General features: G+C 37.1%; 1 protein-coding gene across 1 annotated transcript in view; it reads right to left on the bottom strand.

The window, feature by feature from the left end:
* Positions 1 to 23283, bottom strand: part of PDE10A (phosphodiesterase 10A) — a 127667-nt gene that overhangs the window by 52191 nt on the left and 52193 nt on the right. Inside the window, exon 2 of the mRNA XM_070951405.1 lies at positions 12378 to 12506. Coding sequence (XP_070807506.1) covers positions 12378 to 12506 — 129 coding nt within the window. The remainder of the gene's footprint in view (positions 1 to 12377; positions 12507 to 23283) is intronic.

Below are 23283 nucleotides of genomic sequence, written 5' to 3'. Positions count from 1 at the left end.
ATATAAACTTTGCATTCCTGTTTGTCTCGGGTTGTGATGCTATCTGATTCAATGTCCACTAGACTACAGACAAAACCATATAAAAGCTACAAACTGAAGTCACATTTGTATTGTGTGGTGCACTAAAGTTGTATTTTCTCATAAAGGCACGCTTCTCTCTTTCGGTCTCTCTTTTTAACCATATTGGAATGAATTACTTAATCCAGACCATGACAATAGATTCAATAAGATCCAATCAATTAAAATGCAGTCCATATAAGAGCGAGAAATTGATACTAAGTCATTCTTCTATTTGGGATCATAATGTTCAATATATTCTGGAAAGATCTGCACTTCCTTCAAGAAATAGAGCTTTTAGTTTAAGAGTGCTTTATGGCTATTTTTGGCTATATTTTTATGACTTTTCTTTGATGATAAAGAACGCTTTTAATTGGTTTAATTAGGAAACCTTCATTAGAGAAATCCTGCCTTCAGAACTGTAAGTTTTGCAAGTTTCTACTTAAATTAATGCAATGTGCTGTAAATGAACTGCCTGTGAAAATGGGTTAACAACAATTTTGCTGCACAGGATGTGTATACTTAAAGAAACTAGGAATTACAATTATACAGCATTACAATACTATTGTATGTCTCAAATCTCTTCTAGATCCATTTCAAAATTCTGATTCTAACCTATAAAGCAAAAATTGGAGTCACAGCAGCTGAAGGACTACCTATACTAAATATTGCTATCTGTATAGCAATATTGTGAACGGAGACTCTTATTTCCTTTGAAAAGTATTAATATGGAATAAAATAAGTAAAAATTTTCTTCCTGACATTATACTAATAAAGAATTAAGTGAATGCTAAACCAAATTGGATGAGCAGTCAGTTCTGCTCATGCTTCTTTCACGGTCTTTAAAACATTTGTTTCTCAAGAGTAATATGCCTGTCCAATTTTTCAATCCACCTTTTCAGTCCCATTGACTGTTTTATAGCTGTAGTTTAGACTAATTCTTTTGAAAACTTTCTTAGAGAAATTTCATGACTTCATTTGGATTCAATATAGCAGAATATTCAGATGAAAGGAAGTTTTAACATCACAATTTACCTTCCTCTTTTTTGAATTCAGCAATCTAGACTACCGTTACTTTAACATCACTAAGTGAATATTAATTGTACATATTGTATAGCATTTAGATTTTTATTTGAAGTAATAATTTCTACCAACATTCTAATAATATAGAGTATAAAATAATCAACCTATCGGCTCATATTTCTCTTTAAGTAAGAAGTCCAGACTTGATATATATGGCACTTCTATAAATGTTAAGATATTTGAGTGAGTTATACAAAAAAATTTTTTTCTGGATATTGGTAGGAAAAGTCACATTCATACCATGTAAGGAGTTATGTAAGGAGTTTTTGGACTTTCAATTATTCACTATGATTGCCTAAGATAAACAAAATGGGGTTTTTTTGCATTTCATTCATATATCTGTAACAAAGGATTAAAAACTGATTATATATTCCAGGAAATAACACAGCTTTTTGTATAAGTGTACTATGAATTCTTATAATAATATTTATAATGTGTGGTACATCTAGAATAAAAAGTACCAAGAATGTGAAAAACTAAAGAGTTCATGGGTTGTAATCAGTGGTGGGTTTCACTTACCTTTGCTACTGATTCGCTCATGCACGCGCCCTCGCTTCTGAAGCTTCTGAGCATGCACAGAGTGTATTTGATGATATCCAAGTGGATGGGTGGAGCCTCCTGCTGCCGCTGCTATTGGTTCACCAGAACCGGGGCAAACCGGTAGCAACCCACCACAATGTAATATTGTACTGAATGTGTTGTGTTTTCCTATTTCAGGCAGACTGCAAATGCAAAACTCTGCATTGTGTATGCATTACAGATAATGTTGTCATGCTGTTGCCAAGTCCGTAGGTTATGTTGCTTTCTTTGTCTTATAGAAAAACTGCCAAATGAAAATATGTGCACTGTTCCTGTGCATTAGAAAGAAGTTTGTGGTATATATGACAAGTGTGTTGTTTCCTACATACCCAACAAATACATCGTGACTCAGAGGTTTGCCCCCATCATGTTTAATTGAAATGCAGTACACCAAACCAGAAACCCAGTCCCTGAATTTTTCTGTACGTTTTCTGTCTTACTCTCTTACTCTCACATCTCCACTGCTCCATTTCATTGTCCTCATGCAAAATATACACACAGATCAAAATGCTGCAGATATAATATGGTAAAATAGATTGGTTCCACGTCAGTAAAGAAGTGACACAAAGCATATAATATATGCAAGAGACAAGGTACATTATATATTGTGGAAAGCTGGACTAAAAGAAGATGAGCAAGATCTTAAAATTGGAGGAGCATCAATAATCTGTAGTATATTGATGACATTACTGTATTCTTATATACTGTATTCTTATCATTAAACATGCAAATAAAAATGATTGTAGCCAAGGAGCACAGTAAAAACATGGGACCAATTGACTATGAAGATGCTAAAGTGGTAAGATGTTTCTGCTTCTTAGAATTCCAGCAATCGAACTATATGCCACAGATTGGTACTTGATAGAGTATTTATGAAGACATTTAAAAGATATTAAGATGTTGTTAACATGTCTATACCTACAAAATCAGAATGGTACAATTCTGTGTACAATTATTTGTGATATTCCGTGGAAGCAAAAGTTGGATTTGCAAAATGAATAGACTCAATTACAGTGGCAATAGATGCTTCATTGGAAGATCAAGTTGGAGATGGATCATCCTGAAAAAATCTATGTGATCACTAAAAGTTGATACCGACTTGATGGTATATAATCAGTCAAATTTTGTTTGATAATAGCTTTGGTCTGAAATACATAAGATAATATCCATTCCTAAAACTTTTAAGAGTTTCTTAAACTCTTTTTCAACTCTTTGCCTGGGAATGAATATTTTAGCTGCTACTAATATATAAATATATCTTGCCTTTCACCTTCTTTAAGTAAACAGTATATGATAACATTAGGAATGTTAGATTGCACTAACTGTTGCTAAAATTTATTCCTCAAAATGTGATATTATGCTATTCACACATCTTCTTCTCTAGCACAGTGGGTAACCTATATATTGTACTCAATCAAATTTTTCTCTAATTAACAAAATTGAGAAATTGGTAGTGGGAAAAGTCACAGGAATATTGGCAAAAAATGGTAGATCAAAGGCAACTGCTCAATCTCTATCTCAGGAATAATGATAGAAGATTTTAAGAACAGCCTTGTTGGCTCACATCAAAATCCATATTAGCCCAGAGTTTCATTTCTCACAAATAGCCCACAGAAGCCTGTGAGATGTTCACCAACAGGGCGAGGAAATACCCCTTTCCCATTATTATTCCTTTGCAACTTCTTTATAAATATACTGTTCCAAGCCTGAAGATAGCATTGGATTTTCAAGACTGAATATTCCCCAAAAGCTTGTTCTGGGGAATAAAGCATGCCTTTATCCAGTCTCTTTAGTGACCATCACCCCCCTATAAAAAGCTAAGAGTTGAAATGATTAAAAAATAGTTTTACAATTCTCTTCAATTTAGTCTTTCAAAGAGAATTATTAAATGATTCAAATAAGAAGAGATTATAACATGGTTAGAATGTTAGCCCACTCCCGAGGGGCATGCATGCCCACCCCCCCAAGCTCAGTTTTTGCTGGCAGATGGTTGCAGGAGGCCATCCTAGCCGAAAACGGAGCTCACGAGGGGCACGCATGGCCCCCCCAAGCTCAGTTTTTGCTGGCAGAGGGTTGCAGGAGGCCCTTCCAGCTGAAAACGGAGCTCAGGAGCCCATTTTCACTGGAAGACCACTCGGGCCACCACAGGCACCACCACATGAGTAAGGTCAAGCTGGCCACACCCACCCTGGCCACACCCACCCCAGTCCCCCAAGGTCAAACACAACCCTGATAAGGCCCTCAATGAAATCGAGTTTGACACCCCTGGGTTAGTTGGTTCTGAATTTTATTTGGCAGATTGTGTACACAGACATTGTAATCAGCCTAAATCAATCCACTACAGGATTAAAGTCATTTCGTTCAGTGACAGTTCATTCAGGTTACAGTCTCATGCTGGTTACAATCTGCAATCTACCACCCCGGTCCAGTATGCATTGGTAAAGAGCCAGGATGACGCAGTGGTTAGAATGCAGTATTGCAGGCTAATTCTGCCGACTGTCAGCAGTTCTCACCAGCTCGAGGTTGTATGGATGTATGTGTATATTGCTCCATTGTTCTGTTTTAAGCAATGTTTGCCATTGCCTTGCTTTGCTCTCTCTCTTTGCTGCGGTGGCACAGTGGTTCGAATGCAGTCTGCTGATCACCGGCTGCCAGCAGTTTGGCAGTTCGGGTCTCACCGGCTCAAGGTTGACTCAGCCTTCCATCCTTCTGAGGTCAGTAGAATGAGGACCCAGACTGTTCGGGTCAATATGCTGACTCTCTAAACCACTTAGAGAGTGCTATAAAGCACTGTGAAGCAGTATATAAATCTAAGTGCTATTGCTATTGCTAAATAGATGTTTTGGGGCTTGCTTTTTGTCACCCAACAGCTTCTATATCTAAGGAAGGAACAGAACTGACAGCATTTCAGCTTTTAGAGGAGGATCTTTAACCTTTACATTACATTGGCTCTTGAATGCACAGTTAGTCCTTGACTTACGACACAATTGGGACTGGAATTTCCATTGCTAAGCAATACATTGTTAAGTGAGTCACATCCAGTTTTACCACTTTTTTGTTACGTGTTGTTATGTGATGCACCACAGCTGTTAAGTGAATCACATGGTCATTAAATGAATCCAGCTTACCTCATTGACTTTGCTTGTCAGAAGCCAGCTGGGAAGGTAGCAAGTGGCGATCACATGACCCTAGGATGCTGCAACTGCCATAAATACATGTCTGCAAACTTTGATCATGTGACCAGCAGATGCTGTGATGGTTGTGATAATTCACTTTTTTCAGTATCGTTGTAACTTCGAATGGTCACCAAATGAATGGTTGTAAGTAGAGGACTACTGTATACATACAGCTCTGTTTATATGAATGAATATATAGCATATACATAGAGAATTTTATCTACGCACATATACAGACACATAATTCTGTGTACGTATTACACATAACACAATTATGCATTGTAGAATGAAATTAGGTTTGGGAGCTAGTATAACACTGATGGGAGTTTCAAATTACTGAGAACTGGTGCTTCACAGGCCAGCTGAGCTCTAAGGATTTGGCTCAGTAACATAAGAACAAATTGTAACAATCTCTGTGTCTGTTTTCACTATATTGTAAAAAAAAAAAAAATTGGAATAGTTTCAAACTGAAGGCAAACTGTTGCTACTTTTTTGTTTGCCCTGTGAGTTTTGTGTTCCTGTGTGCTCGCACACACACTTTTTACCTGTAAATATTCAGGTTTTCTTGTTGTTGTTTTTGCAAACTGCCCAAATAAAAAGCACAAACCTGAATTATAAACCAGCAATTGAAGAACCATTAAAGTAGACCACTGTGGATTTTCTATTTACACCATTAATCTATCATAGAACACATATTGTTTTACGGGATTTCTTTCTTGTTTCCGTGCTCTTTAAGTACCCTGAAAACAAATAGACTTTTGCTGAACTCTGTAGTGCAATCCTTAACATCTGTAGTGAAGTCAAGACTGAATAGTTCCCTCTCATTTCAGAACAGCTGAGAACAGAAACAAAAGAAACCTCCTCTTGGGAATTGTCTGCTAACGTCAATAAGGGTAAGGGGATCATTAGCAGTAGAAATGATATGTTACCACATGGGAGACAGCAGTCATCCAACATGGAGCAGATTTACGTCAAGGGAACTTTTCATTCTCTCTGAAGGAACCCTACTGGTAACTACAACATGCATACATTTGTACTAAAGTCATATTTTATTTATTGAACTCTAGAGACTAAAAGCATTGCACTGAAAACAAAAAAAAAAAACCTTCAAGTGTCCTCGAGACAAATGTGAACATAAGAAAACTTACAAAAACATGTTTCTTTCTCTTTTCTAGGAATCTGTTGGTAATTATATTCTTTCTTCTAATAAAGGTTTATGCTATGTATAAAACAGTGGAAAACTCAGAAGACTGCAAGTCATCCAGGACCCTATAAAAATTCATAATGAGGCAGACTGTCTGCATGATAAATGCCTTTGTCTGAAAGTACCTAAAATCTCCTGCTCCTCAAGCCACACAACATAAACCATTTTTCACACAGTCTTAAAAAAAATGAATGCATGGAAGAGGAATTCATTTTGCCTGCTGCATATTCACCCCATCTTGCACTGTCTGTAAGACTGTTTGCACTGTCTATGATATATGAAGAGGCTCAGAGTTTATGATGAAAACACTACAAAAAGTAATGCTTCCATAGAGTGAGCTACGGTTATTGGAAGCTTGTTTAGCAAGTCGAGCAATACTGTCACTCAAATGTAAATCAGGGTAATGCATCTCCAACTTCGAACATCATAAGCTATGTTAGATAGGACTAATGTGAGTTACAATTTAACTACTTTCAGAGGGACATTCATTGCTTACATTTGCCCTAAAGGTTCTGTAGTTTGCAGTTTCTTTCACCAGTTGGTGCATCACAATCATGCATGCTCTGAGAATCTCTAGATTAAAATATTTTGAAGATCACAGGACTCAACAGTCTTAAGTAAATTGCATGTGAAACTTGGCAGGAAGCTGGATGGACACATAGAGAGTATTCATGGTTTACATCTAATTTCTTCAGATTCCAATTAACGCATACACTAAAGACTATTGTTTTCTATTCCTACATTTGACTGCTAGTCTAATTGCTGATGCTCTTTTCTCATTCTTTTAAAATATGAGTAAAAAAATTGTTCTGTATCAGAACCCTTGAGAATACACTTATGCTCGTCTTTTACATTCTCATATGATTCTGAATAACATAACCTTTATTTGGGGATATAAGAGAATATTTCAGTCTCAAGATAGAATTATGTTCTTATGCATTACATATAATGTTTTAAATTTCTAAAACATTATATGCAATGCATAAGAACATAAGAACTGTCCCTTCACCAAAAGCCAATGTATTATTGCAATAATATATAGTAATCGGGCAAAAAAATTTGAATTTTTTTCAAGACTCATTCAGAGATAAACACTGTAAATGAATAAGTGTAGTTTCAGTGTACTAACTCAATCCAAAAGCAAGCTCTTTAAATTACAAGAGCAGAAAACATCTCCTAGTGACCAGTAATACTCCTCAGTATGAAATAAAATGGGATTGATTTTAATTTTTATCTTGTTGTGATTTGTATTGGAAATTGTCATTTTGTAAGCCTCCTTGAGTCCCTCGGGAGAAAGGCGGCATATAAATCGCAATAATAAATAAATAAAACAGATACATACATTTTCTTATCCAGTTAGGCAGAAGGCTTTCTAGCAAGATCTTCAATTTTTAGAATTCCTGAATTTAAAAAATTGGAATGTATGGCTCTGATTTATGTATTGCTTATCTTTTCTACTTTGGCTAAAGGAGAATGAAGTGGCCCCTGGAGTTGAACAGTAATATATTTGAATAAATATAAATAAATAACTAATAAAGCAAAGAAGACAGGAAATGTTAAACATTCAGAGAAGTAAATGTTTGAAATAAATATAGGAGATCCACAAAATATTAGTGGTTAGGACACCAGGCAAGAAACCAGGAAACTTTGAGTTCTAATTCCACCTCAGGCATGAAGGCCAATTAAGTGACTTTCAGCCAGTCATTCTCTCTCAGCACAATTCATCTCAGAGGATTGTTGCTGTTGGTAAAATAGGAGGAGGAAGGAGCATTAGGTATATTTGCTGCCTTGAGTTATTTATAAAAATGATCAAGGCAGGATAATAAAAATTAGATAAATAAATGACCTAAAATGCAATGAAGATCGATGTTTACACTGTGAGACATTTCTGCTGATGGACTTCTATTTATTTTTAAAATTTAACAAACAGTTCAGCTTTTCAAATTATATTTAATCAGGCACAATAATCTCCTATACAGATGACCATTTGCAGCTCCTACAGAGGAATAACTACAGGGTAGCCTATTTTTCTATGTACAGTAGCTATGTAATTATTTGAAAAGGGGCAAAATTCCATACCAATTTTTGAACTTCATTTCTTTTCTTTTACAAGGAATAATTAGACATATGGAAACAATTGTGCCCAAATGGACAGAGACCAGAGATGAATTGAAAAAGCTTAGAGTAGAAGTAGGCTAACCTGACGTTTCAGATGAATCCCCCAGTTGCTGAAAATTGGTAGCATGACTTCGTATCATTCTCAAATGGGACAGCACATAAAGCAATTTTAAATTAGGATTAACTAGTTAAAAATAGTTTCTTTCCTCAAATCTCTGTACATCAAAATGAGACAACTTTACCCATTGCAGCCTTCATTTACTCTTCCAAATCTATTACAGACAGTCCCTAACCAGCAAAACATTATCTCCTATATCCTAGAACCTTAATTTGTTCCCTTCTTGGCTATGGCTGCCTCTTCTAAATGCGAGATGATTTTTAGAAGAAAGACAACATGATGGAAGAGGAAGATGAGGACAATGAGGACAGCAGACAAGAGAATTCTATGACTATCTTATAGGGGGTCTCTACAATGATTGGTTAGAACAGGGGTGTCAAACTCACACCCTGTGGGCCAGATGTGTCACGCACTGGCCACGGCCACCCCCTTTTTTAGCAAAGGGGGGAAAAGTCATGATATGTCATGTGATGACAATGTGATGCCACAAGTTTGACACCTCTGGGTTACAACATGCAGTGTAATGGTTCCCAGATAGCTATGATGTCATTCTATAAATTAAGCAAGAATTCTTTACAGTTCCAATCCTGAGAACAGAAAGTGTCTGAAAGAAGAATATGGACTTCAGAGAAATTATTCTTGTTAGGTGACCATCATACTCAGCAAAAACATTTTCATGGATTGTTCAAATTAATATTTGTTTTTTTCATCTTGGGTCTTCTTTTAATGAAGGATGGAGAGGAATATGGTGATATATAGATGGAATAAATACATATGGTCAGTTTTCATTCACTTGAAATACCTTTTGGGTCTAATTTTCAAAGATTTAACTTAGTTTAGCAAAAAAAAAAAAAATACCATAATAAATTCTAAGAAAAGTTGCTTGCTATAGTATGAAAGTCTAAAACTCTTAAACTTTCAGCTTTGTAGTATTTTTTTAAACAGCCCTCCTCCCACATACACACATATGGGGACAATCATATCTCTAGCAAAGACACTCTCTGAAATATTCATTATGAAGACCTAAATGCAAAAGCCACATAGAGGTTTCCAGCAAATCCTCTCCTAAGAGATACAGCATACAACTAGACTTGCCACTGTGAAATATAGTAGGAAACTATGAGTCAGCTAAAAATCAGTTGCTCAAATTGCTTATTGTCTGCCAAAATGATCAGTTCTCTTGCTATAGGGAAGAGGAGTTGTTAACAGTAGGAAATGCTCCCTAATTTCAATCCTAAATTTTTTATTCCCAATAATGTCCAACTACTTCCTTTATGAATAACTTTCTGATCTGAGACCAAGCCTTTCTGAGGAGAAGATAGGATTTATTTTAAATGGTTTTGTTTTGGTGGCTTTATAAACATTCACCTCTTCTGTTAGGTATGACTAAATGAATAGAAATACTTATCATCATGCGTTGGATAAAGTTCTGAAAGCAGATGACTGTAAGTAAATAAAAACCAAGTGAAATACAAAATAATGTTTAAAAAATTAAACTAAGAAAACACTCAAATTAAAGCAGCTACTCACACAGGTTTTAAAAACTGAGGGAGTTTGAAAGTTACACGTCCTATTAAAAATGATATTTTTAACAAAGAAATAGGGGTTTATGGAAAGGGGCCAAAACATTTTTATGTCAGTGAATTCCAACAGGTATCTTAAATATCAGAATAAAGAAATTAATTCTGTTCATATTCCAGTGATAAGCAGACAGCTCCTTTCTTCAATTTTTACTACTGAATTCACCCATAGTACTGTGAGTATGTTCTTAATAGCCTTTCTACCACTGTTTTGTTCTTCCTGCCTACTAGCCATATACCTTACAAAAGAAAAGGGAACTGCTTAGTCAGAAAAACAAGTACAGAGTAGTGTTTCTTATACATGCTTTCTCTGTTGAGCCAAAACACTGAAGGGAAAAAATCTGGCTGGAATAATATAAATAATATTTTTGAAATTAGAATGAATAGAAAACTGGAAAAACTATCACAGAATACTGGTGCCATTATTTGCTTATATAATAGTATTTCTAAATCTTCCCTATGTCAATGGCCAGTGGAAAGAAACAAGCCAAGAAATTAGAGGAAGAGTGCTGGCATTCGAACCATAATCAAGGAGGTGGACTGCTATATCTTGCTTCCCAGACAAGGCTGTGAGAAACTGCTGGAAAGTAGGAGGTATGTATAAACAACCAGCAAGATCACATTACCTTGCGTGCCACAAGAAGAGACAAACCTCCTTGATTATGGTTTGAATGCATTGTAAGCTGCCCTGAGTCTTCGGAGAAGGGCGGCATATAAATCAAATTAAAAAAAACAAAAACAAAGTGATGCATACTGGCTAATGTGCTGGACTGGACAAGGAGATCCCAGGTTCAAGTCTACTCACAGTCATAAAATGTGAGTAGACTTCCCAAAATATGTTTTGGGGAAAAAAATTATGTTGCCTTCAGCTTCTAAATGAATTGGGGTGGAAAGAGAGTGTGTCAAGAGGGATCTTTTGAATCAATCTAACCATTTGTGTGCATTATATGGAAGAGAGAGAAAAATGTTTCTCACTGTTTGGCGTCATCTTTTTTAGGGACTGATGCAATCATGCATGGTTTGAGAACTTACTTGAAAGGATGGCCCTCTCTCTTATGAATGAAAAAAAGCCTCTGAATAGAATTCAAATGGAATCACAGCAGCAGATAACAAACCTTGCCAAAATGTCTAATGCTTTCTATTAAGGAAGAAGATCTGGCTTGGCCTAAGATTTGAGGGAAAGCTTTTCCTCTCAGTGTTGTTATTGTTGAAAGTTTATCAAAAGACAACACTTCCCACAACTATATCCTCACCCAGTAATCATTGGAAAAACAGAACTCTTCTAACTCGTTAAATATGACAGGCAAGCAAACTATTATAAGTGTAACAGGCTGAACTTTAAGCCTTTGATTAAATAAAATGGAGTGTTGATCAATCAGCATACTGAAAGAACCACAATGCAGTTAAGAAACATGAAAGAAGCAAATACAGTTTTCTAACCTGTATGTTATGCTCATTTCATCTAGATGAGCAATCCACAGTTCAGATAGGTACCACTGAGTCTATATGACTCATTCAACTTCATTTTTATTTTGAATGTATATGAACTAAAATGCAATTGTGTACACTTTTCCAAACTTTGCATTTTGGATTAAAATGTGCATGAAAATTCATATATTTATCAATATTTTTAAAAAGGCACATTAGGAAGAACTGATATTTGCATAAAAACTCAATACAATTATATGAACATTTTTTAAAATTACAATTTCATACCAAAATGGAATAAAGCTAACTTTGAAACTCATGGAAAAATGAGAAACTGGTGAAATTGATTTAAGCTAATTTGTCTATCTGTCCTCTTATCCTGTGCCTTTTGCTATTACTAATGTATATGTTATCTTGCATTACCAATATAATAGAAGAATTGCTCTATTATATTAAAATAGGAAAAAATACACTTTTGCAAATAAAAACTAAATGTAGAATGAATATATTTTCATAATGAAGCTGAAGTAATAAAATAATTAATACTGCTATGTTTAACATGTTGTATTTAAAATGCTATTTCTTGCATTACAAGAAGGTCTGGCAAACTATTATTCTGATGATAGGTGAAAACAACTAGTATTTAAAATAATTTAAAATATGAAGGTCAATATATTTTTTTTCTTTTGTTCTGCTTTGTTTAGGACAAAGAATTGTCTGAACCCCAAGATTACACATGGCCTTTAAAAGTCCTGTATCTTTCTAAATATTGTTATTGAAATTGACATTTTGGATACATTTTTGGAGAACGATCATACTAACTACATTTAATATTAATTCATTGAGTGTATATTTGCAAATACAAATTTAGCGCTCTCGCTCCCTCTCTCTCTCCCTCTCTCTCTCTCTCTCTCTCTGCTTGTGGGTTTAGAGGGGGGTTTACAAGCATACAATTTTTTAATGATATGCATTTTCAAAGCTAAAATCATAAACAAACAGTTGTCCAGAGGTTCTCAAAGTTATTAAGAATGTACCTTCCTCTTTATTTTGTTTCCTTTGTAGCCATTTTTCCACTGTTTCAGCACCGACGCTCTCTAACACAAATTCATCCAGTACCTGGGGGTGAAGTGAAAGATAGGCCTTCACTTTTTCATCTGTCAAACCTGCAAAAGAGAACATTATTGTTTATACGATTACTATTCCAAGGAAAAAAGCAACAAGGAAAAAACATCAAAATCCTCATTCAGGAATTAACTTTATTGTGCTAGGAACCTCTCATGAAAGGCTTTACAATGCTTAATTCAAAGAGGATAAAGAGATGAAATAAGTCAGACTCAGCAAAAAGAATGCCACATGAAAGATTATTAAGGGGTAATTATGAATGAGAAATGTCTATGGAGATTCTCAATCATCCAGGTCATGGTTGTTCCAAAGGTGCTTTTACCTTTGGAGGCAACTGGACATTCTAACATTTTGCTTCTCATCCAAGAAGTTTCTTCAGTTCAGTTATTAAAAAAAAAAAAAAAAAACCAAGAAAGTCCATTTTACTTTTGGAAAACACATGTTTCGAATATGAATGAGAAACCTAAAGCAAACTGAAGCTAATCCTGTTTCATACAAAAATCAATTTGATGGCATATAGAGAGCCAAAGATTTCAAGGATTTGAAACTGGGTTTGTGCTAACTAGGCAAGCAAAAGATTTTCATTTAGCAAAAAAGAAAAGGAAATCTAAGTTGAAACATCAACAAACTCAATATTAGAAAATACAGTATGTTAAATTAGAAACAGGCACAGTGAAACATTATAGTGTAAAGTCATCTGTTATTGATTTCTGACATATATGCATTCAAATAACTTTTAAATACATATATGAAAAGAGAAATAACAGAAAAATTAAAAAGCTAAGTATTAAAGAGCCATATTTTCTTCCCCACCCGTTTTACAATGTATACAACATTGTTGTCTGTTCATACAGACTGAAGACCTCAAAATAGGTTAAAAGAACTTCTGATTCTGAGAGGCAACTAAAGCTGAGAAAAGAGAGTCTGCAATCACAACAGAATAGTGTGCAGTGGCAGCCCGTGGAGACATAAAGTGAGGCCTTGATCGTCAGCAATATCGTTGTATAAAGTGAGGCTTTGATTATCACAGGGACTATTCTGTCAGAGTAAAAATGGCCCCACTACACGTAAAACCCAAGACAGTACAATTAAGGACACAGAAAGTCCTCACCTTATGACCACAATTGAGCCCAAAACATCTATTGCTAAGTGAGGCAGTGTGTTGACTTTTGTCCCATTTTACAACCTTTCTTGCCATAATTGTTAAGTGAATCATTGCAGTTATTAAGTTAGTAATATGGCTGTTAAGTGAATCTGGCTTCCTCATTTATTTTGCTTGTAAAGTCACAAAAGATGATCACATAAATATAAGCCAGTTGCCAAGCATCTAAATTTTGATCACCTGACCATGGGGATGCCACATCAGTTGTAAGTGTGAAAAATGGTCATAAGTCACTTTTTTCAGTGTGTCGTAACTTCAAATGGTCACTAAATGAATGGTTGTAAGTCAAGGACTATCTATAGTAAACATTCATTAGAAGAGTTAATAAGTTTTAAAAGAAAAATTGAGGCATGATTTGTGCTACACCACAAAATTGCATTTATTGAAAAGAAAGAGTTGTAAAGATGATTGCTTCAATGATTAAGGATAAGGAAAGCAGTAATATAAGAATGATAACATAAAGAAAAACTCCAGTTTTTACAAAATAAAACAAAATTTTAAGTTAAAAAATACCAAGTTCCACTGAAGTATTTCCAGATTCAGTCAGGGAGACAATCAAGGGTGAAATCCAGCAGGTTCTGACAGGTTCTGGAGAACCGGTAGCGGAAATTTTGAGCAGTTCGGAGAACCAGCAAATACCACCTCTAGCTGGCCCCAGATTGGAGTGGGAATGGAGATTTTGCACTATCCTTCCCCCAGGAGTGGGGAGGGAATGGGGATTTTGCAGTATCCTTCCCCCAGGAGTGGGGAGGGAATGGGGATTTTGCAGTATCCTTCCCCCAGGAGTGGGGAGGGAATGGAGATTTTGCACTATCCTTCCCCCAGGAGTGGGGAGGGAATGGGGATTTTGCAGTATCCTTCCCCTGGAGTGGGGTGGGAATGGAGATTTTGCAGTATCCTTCCCCTGGAGTGGGGTGGGAATGGAGATTTTGCAGTATCCTTCCCCTGGAGGAGGGAATGGGGATTTTGCAATATCCTTTTCCCAGGAGTGGGGAGGGAATGGGGATTTTGCAGTATCCTACTCCTGCCACACCCACCAAGCCACACCCACCAAGCCATGCCCACAGAACTGGTAGTAAAAAAATTTGGATTTCACCATTGGAGACAATGTCATGATTTACATACAAAGCTGTAAAGTGATAATCAAATGGCCAAATAGCAACTTTTGTTAAAAATAATAATAATAAAATTTATATGCCATCTGACTTCCAAAGACTCTGAACATTTGTTGACCCCAAACAGTTTAAATGTAGTTTTGCAGTTCAAAAATGGAAAGAGATCAATATACAACAATATCGTATTCTGCAAGCATAAAGGTTTGCTATAGGTTTGTGCAGCATGGCTGGTACTGCTTCGAATGAATGAATGAATGAATGAATGAATGAATGAATGAATGAATAGAATGAATGAATGAATGAATGAATGAATGAATGAATGAATGAATGAATTAGAATAAATGAATGAATGAATGAATGATCTGATACTGGAGGTTTTTTTGTCAACAAGAAAAAAACTATCTGCCACTGCCTTTTTCTGAGATAGTTTTTGACTTCCCCGTGTACTCTACAGATTTCCTAGTGGTCCCCTGTTATAAATATTAACTGGGTTTGATCCCACTGATCCTCACTGATATCAGCCCAGATAGCTATGTACTGCCCCCTTGCGTGATATCTTCAATAGGAAATAGGATCCCACAATTCCTAACAGATTTCAGAAAATTAGACAAGAGTCTCACATGTAATTTCAAAAACTTCCCAGAGCTTATCTACCTTTTTTTCTACCTGCCAAGATTGATCCTTGCTCATTCATACATGAAATGAATTCCATCTTCAGCACACAAAAAAACACTCTCAATTTATAACTTTAAAAATATAGTTAACTGTAAGGAAAAGTTGCAAGGAAGAAGACAATGGAACCAGAGTAATGCCCGTATTTAGAGACAACCATACTATGAGCTATAGCCCAGGGGTGAAATCCAGCAAGTTCTGACAGGTTCTGGAGAACCGGTACTGGAAATTTTGAGTATTTCGGAGAACCGGCAAATTCCACCTCTGGCTGGCTCCAGAGTGGGGTGGGAATGGAGATTTTGCAATATCCTTCCCCTGCCATGCCCACCAAGCCATGCCGAAAAAAATTTGGATTTCACCACTCCTGTAGCCTGAATGCACAAGAAAAGACCCCCAGAAATTACATAGGAAGATTTTTATTGCAAAAATCAGAGCAGATAGCTAGGAAACAAACCAGTTTTGTTAAGTAACATAGTAGGACATTGAGCACATAATTGAGCACATAATCTTTAAAACAGGCACTGACATTTATGTTCTCCTCTTGGTAAAAAAAAATGAGACAATACATTGGCATTCTGCAGGATAAATGTGACATGTTATAAAGAATCATTTTTCTTTCAGTAAAGTGCTGGCTCCCCTCCTAAAACTGCAGTTCCTATGCCAAAATGCAAAGCCTGAGAAAATTCAGTGAAATGCATTCTTTACAGACTGATTTTCAGTGAAATGTTCCTTTAATTATCCTATGTCACAAACTAATTTATACATTTTATCAAGGTTTATATCTACCAAAGACAAAAAACTTGCTAAAATATGCCTCCATTTTGTATAGTATAAAACTTAAACCTATCTCTTTAAAACAGTAAAGAAACTATAAACAAAGGCAGCCATGTGCGAGTACTAATTTGATCAAATAGATAAATAAAAGCAATAATTATACCCTGAGAGATGGAACAGACTAACGCAGAAAATGTTTAATATATGCAATAGAATTTCTTTTTTGATGAGCGTCTTTCTTACCCTTAGTTATATCCAACTGATGTCCATGTACTTTGTTATTCATAATAATACAGGATCACAACCACTAAGCTTAAATCAAATAGCATTATCAAAACACTACAAAGCATCAGCTTACATTTCTCTTAAAACTTTATGAGCTTTGATACACAATATTTTTTTAAAAAATTATTTCACTACAAAAATATTCCTACCTTTGTTACTGGTATGTTACAAATATTTTTCAAAGACGTATTGGAAACAAGTGCATCAAATTGCCTAGAGGGAGTAAGTTACATGTTTTTACAAACAAAAAACACTCTGAATATAAAAGTGTTAATTAGTTCTGCTGGGGACCGCAATGACATCTTAACTGTAATAATGCCTTAACTACTGCTTCTCAATGAGAGTATATGGGAGATAAACATTTTTTTTTTTTACATTAGCAGTGTGAATAGTGTTCATTACTATCATCACTGGGTTTCCAAACTATTGGAAGGATTTCATATGTATTAGATATTTTGCAGCAACCATGTACAGTAAATTATGATTCGTTTGCTTACTTTCATAGGATATACTGTATACTCTTACTTAAAACTACCCTGGTAAAGAACCCTGGTGAGATTTGAGTAAGGAATTCCTCAATTCACAGACTCAGTTTATATTCCATACTGTGAGAGATTATACATGTATGCAGGTGTGTATTTATGTCACAAACTCGCACATTTTCATCTCACATTACAGTAGCATCTGGATACTGGAGGATAGTACATGGATACAGACAGGGGTAGGATTGAAAAATTTTAGCAACTGGTTTTCTGCCAGGTTGCTGGGTGGGTGTGGCTAAGGGAGCATGACCTAGTCGGCTTCCTGCACCATGGCAGGGTGTGTATTTTTGCCCTCCCCAGGCTCTGGAGGCTTTCCTCGAGCCTCCAGGAGGGTGAAAATGGCCTCCCCCAGGCTCCATAGGCCCTCTGGAGGCCAGAAACAAGCCCGTTTCTGGACTTCCGGTAGACCCATTTTTCCCCCTCCCAGAGCCTCCACGCGGGCCCTGCACTTACTTGGCATCCAAAACTGGCCGTGTGGAGACTCCTGGGAGGGGCAGGGTGGGATGGGCGGGGTCAGCCATTCCTTGCAACTACCAGTTCCCACCTCTGGATACAGCTTGTCCTCACTTAATGGTTACTCGTTTTACAACTGGTCAAAATTACGATGGCCACAGAATGGATGTTTTGTGGCCCATAAATGGTCTGACTGCTTCAATGGTCAAATGACTGCATGTGGGTCAGCTTTATGGCATTTTGTGGTCACATGACTGCAATTTAAATGAATGGGTTTGCTTAACAACCACTGCAGAAAAAGGCTGGAAAATTACTTCTGGTCATGGATGCCTACCAGGCAAAAAAATACCAGATTCACACATGAAGGTTTAAATTAACGGATTTATTGCTAAAAGCCTATGCACAGAAATCTACTCAGACTAATGGTCAGTACCCAGACAGAACTGGAAAAAACACTAATGGCATTCAAAGGGGGTTGGACTTCATTCTTTTGTGATCACATCACAATTCTAAACTGATGCCTTATTTAACTCCTCTCCTTCTCTCTGCCAGTCTCTCTCCTACAGCGCCTCATCTTACCACAGCAATGATTTACAAGCCTCAATTACAGTCATAAATTGAGATTACTGTATTCATACTGCTGTGATCGTAGGTTTTGCATATTCCTCACAATATTCACTATTCAAGAATGATAACAGAATCATTTCCTACCTCACACCAAAACAAGATTCCATCAATAAAGAATTGTATTTGTATAATAGTTTTTAAAGGCACACAGTATTTGTTTGCCTTGTGTTGCATGCATTAGATACTAATGCCATTAAATGGATTCTTTCTTTGTTCAAAAATTAGAATTCAAAACCCCAACAATTTTTTTTAATTTATAAACTTTATTAAAACAGATAAAGAAAAAACACATTAAACACAAATGACAAAAACAAAACAAAAAACAAAAATATACTTTATACAATAAACAGTTATAAATAGTCAATCATTTGATGCATCTGTTTCGTAATGGTCTTTCCAGTAATAGTTTTCTTACTCCCTTAAATCCTAACATAATAGTTTCTTATTACTTCTTTATCCTCTCCTCTCTTCTACTCTCTGAGACTTCTGGTTTAATGATCTATATATTATATGTTTAGATTGTACCTTCACTTTCTGAGTTTCTTTCTGAAGGTTTATTCGCCCATAAGGCAGTAATTATATGCACATTTGTACTTCTGTTCTATCTAATTTCTAGTTATATTTCTTCCGTAACGGCCCTATGCTATTGATACCATTTATTCCAGACTTTATAAAATTTGGTGTCTTCTTTTTCCTTTAACTCTTTTGTCAGTCTGTCCATTTCCACACCCCAACAATTTTGTAATATTCTTTTCAAGTCATTTTTGTTGCCATTGTTGTTACTCATTTAAGTATAGAGGAATGCACTGCAGCAAAGATGATAAACTGTGTGAAATATTACTAGAGGTCCCATTTTGTGTAGTGGTCGAGATGCTGATATGAGACTTAGGCATAAAAGCCACTCTGGGCCAATCAGGGGTGAAATCCAGCAAGTTCTGGAGAACCAGTAGCGGAAATTTTGAGCAGTTCGGAGAACCAGTAGCGGAAATTTTGAGTAGTTCGGAGAACCGGCAAATAACACCTCTGGCTTGCCCCAGAGTGGGATGGGAATGGAGATTTTGCACTATCCTTCTCCCAGGAGTGGGGTGGGAATGGAGATTTTGCAGTATCCTTCCCCTGCCATGCCCACCAAGCCACACCCACCAAGCCACACCATGTCAACCAAGCCATGCCCACAGAACCAGTAGTAAAAAAAAAAATGGATTTCACCACTGGGGACAATCATTCTCTTTCCCAGATGAGCATACTTCATAGAGGAGTTGTTGTGGGGAAAATTTGAAGGCAGGATTATTAAGTGTGTTTACTGCCTTGAGATGTATATTAGATAGATAGATAGATAGATGATAGATAGATAGATAGATAGATAGATAGATAGATAGATAGATAGATAGATGACAGATAGACAGATTTTAGTAAGAACTCCCTTCTCATCTTCTCAATTATCTTTCTCCATCTTGGATGGTCCACCAGAGATCTGGAAGTTTTAGAGTTTTGTGCTGTATGATGTTTCATTACCCAAACTAAATAGCATGGCATCATGTTACTTAGTTTGGGTAATGAAACATCTGCAAAAAAACCCAACAACCAAGATCAGAGATTAGAGAGCACTAAGGACCCCTCATTTCAACCCTGAGCTACAAATATTCTCCTTTATCTGTGTAGTACCTTAGCTGATCCTAGCACAACATTCTTCTAGACAGAGAGAATTGGCATTGTTTCTGGAATCTGTTGGAGCTCATGTTAGGAGCGATAGCTCCAAGTGCTCCTACCACCACTGGACCACTTTGGCTTTATTTTCCCTGAGTAGCTCAGCTGCATAGTATAGTGATAAGAGTACCAGGACACCTGGATTCAAAGCCTGGATGGTAGCTAGGCAAAGGCTCCTCTAACACCTCACCTTCCTATCTCGGATATGAGAGAGAGAGATAAACTAAGAGAGTCATATTAGCTTCAATGTTGTCAAATTAACAAGGTCTGTGCCAGATTTGGGGGAATAAGGACAATTTGATGATAAGTGAGCTATTGGAACATATCATATAGGATAACAATAATAACAAAGACAAAAAAACCTGTATCAATCATTAATAACTAGAGTTATGCAAAGCGTTTAGAAGAGTTTTGCCAAAATCTGTTTTGCATCCTCTATCTTTTTTAATCTGTAATATTTTCATTTTAATTTTGTTCTTAGCTCTATTTTAACTTGGGGGGGGGTTGTATGTGTTTTTACACCATTTTTAAAATATTTTTATTGTAATCTGCCCAGAATCACTTATGTGAGATGGGGCGTTGGTCCTACCTGATACGCACCTTCTCGTTGGGTGGAGACAGCAGCCAGTGTGGGTAGTACTCGGCCAATCAGCTGAAGGACTGAGTTTGCCAATAAGTTTAAGTCCCGCCTCTGTTGCCAGGCAGGCCAGCTTTTGGCGAAGGACAGAAAGACAGACTCGGCGTGTGGGAGAATAGGAAGAGAGACAAAGCAAGAGACAAAGGACCAGGCTGACACAGGGAGGGTCTGGCTGCTGTCTCCACCCAACGAGAAGGTGCGTATCAGGTAGGACCAACGCCCCTTCTCCATTGTGGGTGGACACAGCAGCCAGTGTGGGACATAACCAAGTTCACTGTCCTGAAATCTGGGGGGGACCAGGCTGGTCTGAAACATCCTCCCTAGAAACAATCCACTGCAACACCTGCCGACCAAACGCGGCTTCCGCTGAAGCAAATTTGTCCAATTTATAGTGGCAAATAAAAGGTGCAGGCAAAGTCCATGTAGCCGCTCGACATATTTCCAGTAACGGAGCCTGAGTAGCCCAAGCCGCCGAAGTAGCCGCGCTGCGAGTGGAATGTGCAGTCAAACGGGAAGGCCGGGGAAGAGACCAGAGGTCATAAGCCGAAGCGATAGTCTGCCGGATCCAGCGGCCTATGGTAGAAGACGATACCTTGTGACCCAAGGAAACAGGAAGAAAGGAGACAAATAGTGCCTCGGAGCGCAGGAATGTAGCAGTTCTCTTGAGATAGATGCGTAGTGCCCGTCGGATGTCCAGATTGTGCCAATGTCATTCACAAGGATGAGAAGGTCGTGGACAGAAGTTTGGGAGAATGAACTCTTGTGAGCAATGGAAGACAGAGTTGACCTTTGGCACAAAGGTAGGGTCCAAGCGATCCGCATGGAACACGCAGAGATCGGCACGGGTGGACAGGGCAGCCACCTCTGAAATGCGACAAGCAAAGGTTATAGCCACCAAAAAGGCTACTTTACAAGAGAGCAACCTGAGAGATGTCGTCCGCAGGGGCTCATATGGCGGTCCCATGAGCTATTCCAAAACTAGCGGGAGGTCCCAGGTAGGATAACGATGCAGAACTGGTGGAGACAGGTTCATGGCGCCCCGGAGAAAGCAACGAATCAGCGGATGCTGAGCCAAGGATGATAGAGACCCACAGGTAAGCACAGAGGATATAGCAGCCACCTGGCAAAGTAATGTGTTGGGCAAAAGTCCATCAGAGAATCCCTGCTGTAGGAATACCAGGATATCCACAATAGAAGGCTGAAGAGCAGACACCCCCATCCGGTCACACCACCGACAGATGGCCCGCCAGGTAGCCGAATAGATTCGGTCTGTTGACAGGCGACGTGACACCTGTATTGTTCGAATAACATCGCCTGGAATGTTTGCACCTCTCAAAGAGAGCCGCTCAACCTCCATGTCCCAGGGCCATGTCATCACCTTTTGCAATCTTCTGACAAACAAAGTCAATGGGGAAACTAGAGTCACTTAACAATGGTGTTACTAATTTAACAACTGCAATGATTCACTTAACAACTGCGGTAAGAAAAGTCGTAAAATGGGGGAAAACTCATTTAACAAATTTCTCACTTAGTAACATAAATTTTGGGCTCAATTGTGGTCGTACATTGAGGACTTCCTGTAATGGTAGTTAATACTCTTTCACTTGCTGAGGTTGTACAAAACTATAAAATGAGAACTTGCTTTCTTCCTTTCTCTCATTTCTCTCTGTGCAACCAAGTATCAGACAGTAGGAAAAGTACTTTTAGTAAGGAAAAAAATCCTGCCAAATCATATCCTGACAAATCGAATTCTTGGCTAGACCAAGAATTTGGCCTAAGTCTCAATGGCTTCATTTTTAATATATAATGTTTAAATAGATAAGAAGCTATTGAGCAAAAATATCGCTAGGTCCACCAAAGAGAGCCACTGGTATCTGATGCCATCACTTTGCAATGGGTGTGATTCAGAGCAAGCATTATCTCCTAGTCAGTCAAGGGTCTCTCTTAACAGCACAAGAACTGAGTTATGAAAACAGAAGCAGAGATAGCAAAGATCTATGTGATATTTGTTGAACTTTGCTCTGGACTTTTAGAAGCTCTTTCAAGGCTTCTAAAATGAGGTTACCCACATTTAATCCTAACAACCATCTCTCCGTAAAGTAGACTAAACTAAAAGAAAGTACCTGGCCAGAAGACAGACGGTGAGATTCATGGTCAAGTGGACATTTTAATCTGGGTTTTCCCAGTCTAACACTATACCATATTGCCTGAAGTGTGGCTAGACAATATCTTTCTGAAATAGCATTATTACATACTTGATAACAATGTGCTAGGTGGCCTAATATTTTCAGGATGTAGATATTATTGACAAGAATGTCAGACATGAATATCAGGATCACACATAAATTCTAGTTCAGAAGAGTTATTGCTCAAGAATTTAGTCAACTAATGTACAATGCTACATTGGTACCTGATAAGGTCAAAAGAATTCAAGACTTGAACCGTTTGTGGGAAATAATGATTCTATGCTAATTACTTGCTTAATTCCACCTCCCTGCTTTGCCTGCTCTTCTCCTACAAAGGATTGGTATGGAATATTTAATAGATGATATTGAATCTGTGGAGGATTAAATATTTTTTATGAAAATTTAAAAATACAGAGATAAAAAACTAATAGAAAATATAAAAGTTAAGAGAAAAATTGAAAAGTGTGAAGAAAAAAGGGGGGAAGGAAAGAAAAAGGATATAAGAAAAAGGATACATAAATAAATTACTTTCCCCTCATCAAGACAAATGCAAAAATTTTAGTAACTTATCACCTTCTCTAATATTTCAAAGATCTCTTCCTATACCTCATCTCTTATCTATAAATAAAGTATAAAGACTCATCATTAGCAAAAGTCC

This window comes from Pituophis catenifer, unplaced genomic scaffold, assembly GCF_029215685.1.
Source record: "Pituophis catenifer annectens isolate HBS135680 unplaced genomic scaffold, rPitCat1.0.hap2 SCAF_1, whole genome shotgun sequence".
Taxonomy (NCBI): Eukaryota; Metazoa; Chordata; class Lepidosauria; order Squamata; family Colubridae; genus Pituophis; species Pituophis catenifer.
The sequence above is the reverse complement of the archived record's forward strand: the minus strand, read 5'-3'. Positions and strand labels throughout refer to the sequence as shown.